Below are 9166 nucleotides of genomic sequence, written 5' to 3'. Positions count from 1 at the left end.
AAACACTTATTTGGGTCCGTTTGCTAAAAATATTGACCAAAGTCAACTCAGTTGAGTTTTAAAGCTCTATTTCACATTTTAATCCATTTTTCACATGAAGCTTTTCGGAAAATTTTAAAGACTGCGCACATAAGTCGAGGAATGATAAATGGTATTTTTCGAGGTCTTACAACACAGAATTACTTATTAAATTTAAAGATGACATTTTGGATCATCACAAAACCCCATTTATGACCAACTGGTTTTACATCAGCAGATGTTTGGACTACTGGTCCAAAGACCTCTCTTTTAGTAAGTGCGTTCAATTCTGATTGAATTGTCACTTTCCATTTTGGCCAATCAGATCTTTGTCGATATTCTTCGAGAGATCGGGGTTCAAGATCCTCACTATCTTGCATAATGTTAAGTGCAATATTATATGTAAAAATATTATCCACCATTATTTCAGATCGATTTAAATTAATCCTTTCACCTGTAGAACTTATTAAAAGCTTCTCACTCACTTGAGTCTTAGGTTCATTGATTTCTTCAGGAATCTCAGAACTAATCAGATCTTGGGTCTCTTCAGGGGATCCTTTCATAGTATCGTTTTGATCATTTATCGATTTTCTTTATTTCGATCCTTAAAACACAAAGGTCTACTATACTTTAGGTGTGCTTTAGGTTCACTAGCTCTCATGCTAGTAGATGGTCATGTTAGTACATCAATTCGGATAGGCACATTCTCTACAAGGATATGTGACTTAGTTATCCTTTTCAAATCAGTAAACGCGTCTGGCATTTGATTTGCTATATTTTGTAAATGGATAATCTTCTAGAATTCCTGATTTCATATAGGGGTACGCGGGTCAAAATGAGATAATGAATAAATTTTTCACACAATTTCTCTTTTGATTTCCTTTTTCTCTCCCCCTAATTGTGAGAAATTTGTTTAATCAAACCGACAATCTGCAAATCGAGCAGTAAATAAATCTCTCATCAATGGTTCAAGAGAGTGAATAGTAGAGGGTGATTCAAACCCAACATATACTCTTAACCTTCTATGTGGGCACATCTTACTGTGTTGTGGTGGTGCTACTGGCACATATACAGCACATCCAAAAATTTGTAGATGGGCAATATCTGGTTCATGACCAAAAACTAATGGTGACGAAGAATATTTATTATAATGTGTCGGTCTAAGACGGATAAGTGATGCTGCATGCAAGAGAGCATGGCCCCAAACAGTAGTGGGCAATTTTGTTTTCATAAGTAGTGGCCTTGTTATCAATTGCAGGTGTTTAATAAATTACTCTGCAAGGCAATTTTGAGTATGAACATAAGCTATAGAATGTTCAACATTTATTCCAACTGATAGACAATAATTATCAAAAGTTTGAGATGAGAATTCTCCAGCATTATCAAGGCGAATAGACTTTATAGGATAATCTGGGAATTGTGCCCTAAATCGAATTATTTGGGCTAATAGCTTTGCAAATATCAGGTTGCGAGATGATAGTAGGCACACATGAGGTCATCTTGAAGATGCATCTATTAGAACTATAAAATATCTAAACAACCCACTTGGTGGGTGAATAGGTCAACATATATCCCCATGTATACGTTCTAAAAAGGCAGGGGATTCAATGCCAACCTTCATTGATGATGGTCTAGTGATCATTTTGCCTTGATAACAAACATCACAAGATAATTCATTATTTGTAAGAATCTTTAGGTTATTTAATGGATGCCCACTCGAATTTTCAGTAATTCGTCTCATCATCATTGATTCAGGATGGCCCAAACGGCCATGCCAAAGCACAAAAATATTTAAATCAGTAAACTTCTGGTTTACGATATAGTGTGCTTCAACAGTACTAATCTTTGAATAGTATAAGCCAAAAGATAAAGTTGGTAACTTTTCTACAATGCACTTCTCGTCAGAAACATTCTTTGTAATACAAAGATAATCCATATTCATTTCATCTATCATCTCAACATGATACCCATTTCGGTGGATATCTATAAAACTCAACAAGTTTCTTCGGGACTTGGAGGAGAATAACGCATTGTCTATTATAAGTTTTGTTCCCTTAGACATAAATATAGTGGTTCTTCCTTCAATCAAACTTATATTACCAGAAATTGTTGAAATATTTGCTTTTTCCTTATGCAAATAAGAAAAGTATTTCTCATCTTTGAATATGGCATGAGTTATTCCACTATCAATCACACAAATATCTTCATGATTGGTCTTTGATCCAAACATAATTTGAGGATTATTCATATTTTTCAAAATTACATAAACACAATAAATATGATAGTAAACACCATTGTCAAAGCATAACTTTTATTTATGTACAACAATTATATAACCATATTATCTACTACAAACAACAATAATTAAAATATTTATATTTTTACAGATTTATCACCTATCACATGACTTGTTTCTCATTCCGGGAATGCAAAGTAATCAGCTACATCTAAATGCATGAAGTCTAAATTATCTTGAAATAAAATTTGCTTCAGCATTTTTCTCTGTCTTCTTCGGGGAGGCTTGATACAGCTCAACCAGGTGCTTTGGCGTATGACATGTACGCGACCAATGCCCTTTTTCTCCACATCTATAACATTCATTTTCTGCCTTTGCTGCTTGCACCGCTTCATGCTTTTGTTCCTTCCTTTTCCACTGCTGGTGGTAAGGAGGGTTCTTTGGTACATTATTATTACCATGATTAGTGTTTCGTCCCCAACCATGACCATGACCACGACTGGGACCACGTCCTCTTCCACGCTTAGCTTGGTGAAAGTTCGTCTCATTCACTTCAGGGAATGGACAAGAACCAGTAGGTCGGCTTTCATGATTTTTTATTAATAGCCCATTATGTTGCTCGGCTACAAGAAGATGTGAGATACGTTCAAAATACTTTTTGAATCCCATCTCTCGATATTGTTGTTGCATGAGCATATTCGATGCATGAAAAATGGTAAAAATTTTCTCCAACATATCATGATCAGTAATATTATAACCACATAATTTCAATTGGAAAATAATTCTAAACATAGCAGAATTATACTCACTGATAGATTTAAAATATTGTAGCCTTAGATTAGTCCAATCATAGCGTGCCTGTGGAAGAACGACCATCTTCAGGTGGTCATATCTATCTTTCAAATTATTTCATAGTATGAATGGATCTTTAATAGTGAGATATTTTATTTTCAAGCCTTCATCAAGGTGATGACGTAAAAATATCATTACTTTGGTACGGTCTTGGTTTGATGCTTGATTTTTGTCCTTGATGGTGTGTACCAGACCCATCACATCAAGATGAATTTCAGCGTCAAGCACCCAAGACATGTAGCTTTTGCCCCAATATATCCCGGGCTACAAATTTAAGTTTAGAAATATTTGACATTATTTAGAAAAAGAAAGTTCGTACCTCTGATACTTTCAAAGTATTTGCTCGAGATGGCAGTTTCATGTTGATAACGTGTTATAAAATAAAGACTGTAAAGTAAAGACAAGTATAGAGAGAAACTAATATATTATTCAAACTTCAAACTTATATACATAATGAACTGAAATCTCCTCTATTTATAGAAGAAAGCAAGTTGTTGTGTAAGCTACTTCTGTAAGCTGATGTGTAAGCTGCTAGTGTACCAGATATAAATAATCTTCCACCGGGGGTAATGTTTATCCATAACTGAGTGCTGAAAGGATAAGCTCATTGTACAAGATATAGATAATCTTCTATCGGGGGTAATGTTTATCCATAACGGGGTACCGAAAGGATAAGCTCATTGTACCAGATATATATAATCTTCTACCGGGTGTGATATTTATCCTTAACGGGGTACTGAAAGGATAAGTTCATTGTACCAGATATAGATAATATTCTATCAGGCGTGATGTTTATCCATAACGGGGTACTGAAAGGATAAGCCCATTGTACCAGATATAGATAATCTTCTACCAGGGGTAATGTTTATCCATAACGGGGTACTGAAAGGATAAGCTCATTTCACCAGATATAGATAATCTTCTACTAGGGGTGATGTTTATCCATAATGGGGTACCAAAAGGATAAGCTTCTTCAGGAGACTTATTTCCAATAGAGTACTAAATAGATAAACATATTTACGGTGAAGTCTCATATAGATAAGTTTCTTCAGGAAGCTTATTTACAACGGAGTACTAAATGAATATCCATAATATAATATATTTATAACACATATAAATTAGTCCAAGAGAGTACATTTTTGTTGGATTTTTTTTTTCTTTGATAAAGAAATATTTCGAAATAGATGAACATTCTTTTTTCCTCACAACAACAACCCAGTATAATCCCACTAGTGGGGTCTGGGGAGGGTAGTGTGTACGCAGACCTTACATCTACCCTAGAATAGAGAGGTTGTTTCCGATAGACCCTCGGCTCCCTCCCTCCAAGAACTTCCCACCTTGCTCTTGGGGTGACTCGAACTCACAACATCTTGATTGGAAGTGGAGGGTGCTTACCACTAGAGCAACTCATCTTTCCTCACAAAATTAATGGAAATATAAGAACCATTCAATTAAAAAAAAAAAAAAAAAAAGGGGGCAATTTGATTTTCTTGAAGTGGAACTTGTGATACTGTAATCTATAGTATCTTGACTTGATCTTGAAAAACATTATAGTTTCTTGATCTTTGAGCTGAGATGCTTTGCTGGATTTGTATAGTTGTATTGTGGATGTAAAGGGGCACTTTGTTTGACTTTTAGTAGAGTATCTTTATTATTCTCTGTAATATTAAATTCAAGATTTGCTTTTTCATTAATTTTAAATAAATAAAAGAAATTATAATAAATACCAAAAAGAAAATAATAGTTGGTGTTTCATTAAATCCTGCCGGCTTTTGTGGTGGTAGTTCATTTTCAACTTGCGTTTTCGTTTTGTTTATTCCTTTTCATCTTTCTATTATCTTCTTTAAAACTATATAGAAATAGCACAAGATTTTGGTAGATTACCCAGATTTGGAACCCCCTCCCCCCTCCCCCCAAAAAAGCAATCAATCTTAAAGTGTGATGAATGAAATTTACACTTTTGAGTACTTTAATTAATTCGGCCTTTAATTTGTTTAGTAAAAATTTAAGTAGAAGGAGAAAATCTTGAAAAAAATGTTTTTAGGTATCAAGATTAGAGATAAAAGCATCTTCAATTTTCATAACAAGGTGATGTTAAGCGAAAATACCTAACGAATTGTCCGATGTGTAAGTTAATTAGAATATCATTAAAATCTAGTACATTTTCATGCATTTTCCTAGTCAATGGAGAAAAATACAACTGCCGAATAAACAAGAAAAAGTGGTCCATATATGGTGTGAAAGTAGGAATTAGACAACCTGGTCAACCATTGAGGTTGTTGATCTACGACAAATTCAAGAAAGGAGCAACTCTAATTTAGTAAAAATAAACCAAACTTGAAAATAAGATTCTTTTGCTTTTCATAAAATAAAACCAATAGAAGGGGAGAGACGGAGAGTTACTTGGAAACTAGTAACAGTACCTTGCCATTCTCATCTCACTTTTAAACGTGGACATTGTTTTCAAAAGAAGAAAAACACTTCCAATTTGTTCTATTTTCTCTTACCAAAAGGCTTTTTGATCATGTTCTGTTGCTTACCAGTTGTTCCGTATAGCTTTAAGACCCCGACTAATTCAGATTTCGCAAAGGGAAAAGCGTTAGTAAAATTAAAAATATTTCCATTCATAGGACCCGAACCCAAAATATCTGGTTGTTGACTAGATGCTTTGTATGTCACTTGTAACTTGTAGGAATTTACCATGATCTGAAACTCTTTCTTGGAAATAATTGGATGGGGTTCTATGTATTTACCTTTTTCGTTATTAACGTCTTTCAATTCCCTAGTGGAGCTAAATTAACGTTCTACAACTTTGCCTCTTACGAAGTTATGAATTTTACTGCTTTCTTTAGTGTAAGAGTACCTTTTCCTTTTTTTCAGCAGGTTGTTACCAAAAGTTCACTCAACTATTGGCTCCGACCTTTCAAAACTCCGACCTTGTTTTTCCCTCTCAACATAACAATTAAAACCAGCAAAAACATTCATTTGAGACGAGCAAACAATAACACATTTTAGAAATATCAAGATTTTCAGGGCAATGAATACCAAATAGTCGCACATAGAAACTCCAAGAACAAAATTAGACATCTAATCAGATGTTCACTCCTTGGTATTTCTCAGGAAATGATAAACTTAACAATGTATGTCCAATTACTTAAAAAAGATTCAAGTCCTTGATCACTAAATGACCTTGATCAGATAGACGTAACGCCTCCAAAGCAAGCACCGACACAATACCTTGCTGCAAGAGTAAACAAAAATCACATCACCAACTTCACATAAGGTCAACAGGTAAGATAATAAGAAGGAAATTGTAAATGACACTCACAGAGCACAACATCAAGGTAACAACAAACCGATTCCACATAACCTGATGGAACAATAATAAGGGTATTTTGAACAGGCTAGAACATCTAATAATCATAGCATCATTATCCATCTTCTACCCGCGCTCAGATTAAATGCTACATGTGATACCAAGATGATGCCACAAAGCAAATCTAAGGTCATATCTACGACAAATTGCGTGGCTCTGTTAGAACACCCTTTCCCTTTCTCCGCTGCTCAAGCATAAGTTTGCAATTAGTTATCTGCTTAAAGCTTATGCACATATCTTCATTGAAATGTGTTCCTCAAAAGGATGGAAGTTGGAGCTAATTTCCGTTGGAGCTAAAGTCAATTAAAAAAGGGCAGCCCGGTGCACTAAGCTCTCGCTATGCGCGGGGTCCGGGGAAGGGCCGGACCACAAGGGTCTATTGTATGCAGCCTTAACCTGCAATTCTGCAAGAGACTGTATCCACGGCTCGAACCCCCGACTTCTTGGTCATATGGCAGCAACTTTACTAGTTGCACCAAGACTCTCCTTCAATAAAGACCCTATAATTAACCTGGAACAGGAGACATAACCATCATTTTACATGTTGTGGGCCTTAGTTTTTCATAACTTTTGCATGCAAATGGTAAACACAGGTTACAAATATTTCCTAAAGCAGGAAAAAATACACCACAGAGAAGTGCTTCTTTGTGTGTTTTGATTAACATTGGAATGAAAGAACAGGACATTGATCCATAAGAACAAAAGAAGTATAAGAAGATCTCTGTTTCACGCACTTTTTGGGCGTAAGAAAAATACCAGCATGTATAGATGCTTGGCATCATGTGTTAACTGCAGTTGAGTGCCACACATACTTTGAGCAAATTGTTCAGGCCAGCTTGGCATGTTAATGCAATGTTGTCAAAAACAAAAAGCTCTAAAATGCGTTGCAGGTCTATTCGGGCTTTAAACGCAAAGCGCAGCTAAAGTGTGCCCTTTAGTAAAAAAGGCACAATGAAGGAAAAAAAATAAAAATATATATGTAATTCTCTAAAATGAGTTGCAGGTCTATTCGGGCTTTCAACTAAAGTGTGCCCTTTAGTAAAAAAAAGGTGCAACGAAGGAAAAAATAAAAATATATATGTAATTCGAGAAAATAATAACAAACTTATTCATAATGTTTTCCTTATCAACCAATACACTTATTTGCCGAGTATATTTGTTGTTTAGTGCCTCTTGATTCAAGATGGAACTCAAGGGGAATGTGGTGTATGCATTAGTGCCTTGCCTTACACGGAAGGCTGAGCTTTTCTGCGCTTGAGGGATTGAGCGTGCCTTAAATGAGCCTTTGACAACAAGGTGTTATGAATGATCTTTCATTTTATCAGGTAAAAGTATTCAATGTTATAATACTGCAATTGTCCGACGATCTTACGCTAACGCAAAACAAAAAAAATCAATTCTTACGAATTTTTAGACCAATTATAAAACCAAACAAAATGAATCTTTATTCATTAATCTATATCCTATAGCAGGGCAATTCAGAAAAATGCAGAAACAAGTAGCACACTAATAACTGCATACCATAGCATAATAAAAGATTTAAATAAAAAATAGAGTACCTTATATGTTGCTTGGGTACATGAAAACTCTAACCTTAGCTCCCTGCAACAGTTGAACAAAACAAATTTACAAAATTTTCCAAAAATAAATTTAATTATAACACAATTAAATTAGCACTGAGGTCAAAATATACCATGGATTTAGGTGGCAGATTGGACTTGAATTTAGCTCTAACAACACCACTGTTACCATGTGGCCTACAAACTTTACCCCAAATACAACGATAATGTGAATTATTCTTCTTTGTTTTGGCCTTGTAAATATAAGCCATACGCTTTCCTAAATACCAATCAACTTCCTCCTTAGTGTTTACTCCCTCGATCTGAATCAATGACGTGCTTGGATACTGATTCGACTTCGACCTTAAAATCAAAAATTAAAAAAAAAAATTATTCGTGCCCAAAATTAATTACAAAAACATAAGTTAAAGGAAAAAGTGAGAAAAATTAAGTTTACCTTTTGTAACCAAGAACGGTTCCTCTAACATAGAGTCTGAATTGAAAAAAGAAGTAAAGAGAAAGTGAAAATGTGATTTTTACAGAGGATATTATGAAAAGGAGATGGAGATTGTAGCTGAAAATGAGACAATATATACCTTACACGCTCTCCTTGGCGTCCCTTCACCATTTTCGACTGGGGAGTTGCACAACAGACGAATATGCCGGCAAAAAATCTAAAGCTAAAACCCTAGAGTGCAGTAGAGGAGAGTTATTTATATTATTGGGCGGGGCTAGTAAATTAGTAAACACCGGATGGGCTTGAGGCCCAGTTATATAATTCTTTGGGCTCGACTATAATTTGGGCCGGATTGAGAAGAAAGAAGGTCAAAAAAATTGCAAAGAATAGACATCATAAGGGGCGGTCTTGAATTTTTGTCGGGTGGGTGCATAAACAGTCATTCTTAGGGACGAAATTTAAAGATTAGCTAGTACTTATTTTGTCCTAAAATTTTAAACTGAAAATCTTAACATCAGGACAAGTCAAGGCATTTTTGTCCCGAAAAATTAAACTGAAAAATTGAAATTCAGGACGCACTGATTAATTCCTAAATATCAGCTTTTTAGAGTGGCTAACTGGTGTCATTTCTACATATTTGTCCCCTGCTTGTTCAATGGACAAACTTT

The 9166-nt window shown here is 35.0% G+C and overlaps 1 protein-coding gene across 1 annotated transcript; it reads right to left on the bottom strand.

The window, feature by feature from the left end:
- Positions 1–6090: 6090 nt before the first annotated feature.
- Positions 6091–8773, bottom strand: LOC104085223 (large ribosomal subunit protein eL33y-like). The gene is made up of 5 exons (XM_009589211.4): positions 8638–8773; positions 8499–8534; positions 8176–8404; positions 8042–8084; positions 6091–6347 (listed from the first exon to the last, which is right to left on the bottom strand). Exons 1-4 carry the CDS (start codon positions 8667–8669, stop codon positions 8043–8045), a joined length of 339 nt encoding a protein of 112 aa, XP_009587506.1. The 5' UTR covers positions 8670–8773; the 3' UTR covers positions 6091–6347; position 8042.
- Positions 8774–9166: the final 393 nt, after the last annotated feature.

The sequence above is a fragment of the Nicotiana tomentosiformis genome, chromosome 5 (genome assembly GCF_000390325.3).
Source record: "Nicotiana tomentosiformis chromosome 5, ASM39032v3, whole genome shotgun sequence".
NCBI classification, from domain to species: domain Eukaryota; kingdom Viridiplantae; phylum Streptophyta; class Magnoliopsida; order Solanales; family Solanaceae; genus Nicotiana; species Nicotiana tomentosiformis.
The sequence above is the reverse complement of the archived record's forward strand: the minus strand, read 5'-3'. Positions and strand labels throughout refer to the sequence as shown.

Bases quoted from the DNA above. Each gene is read 5' to 3' on its own strand.
- LOC104085223 (XM_009589211.4), bottom strand. From the start codon at position 8,669: ATGGTGAAGGGACGCCAAGGAGAGCGTGTAAG. The intron at 8,405-8,498 runs GTAAACTTAATT...TTTGATTTTAAG, and splicing joins ACCGTTCTTGGTTACAAAAG to GTCGAAGTCGAATCAGTATC. The intron at 8,085-8,175 runs GTATATTTTGAC...CAACTGTTGCAG, and splicing joins ATCTGCCACCTAAATCCATG to GGAGCTAAGGTTAGAGTTTT.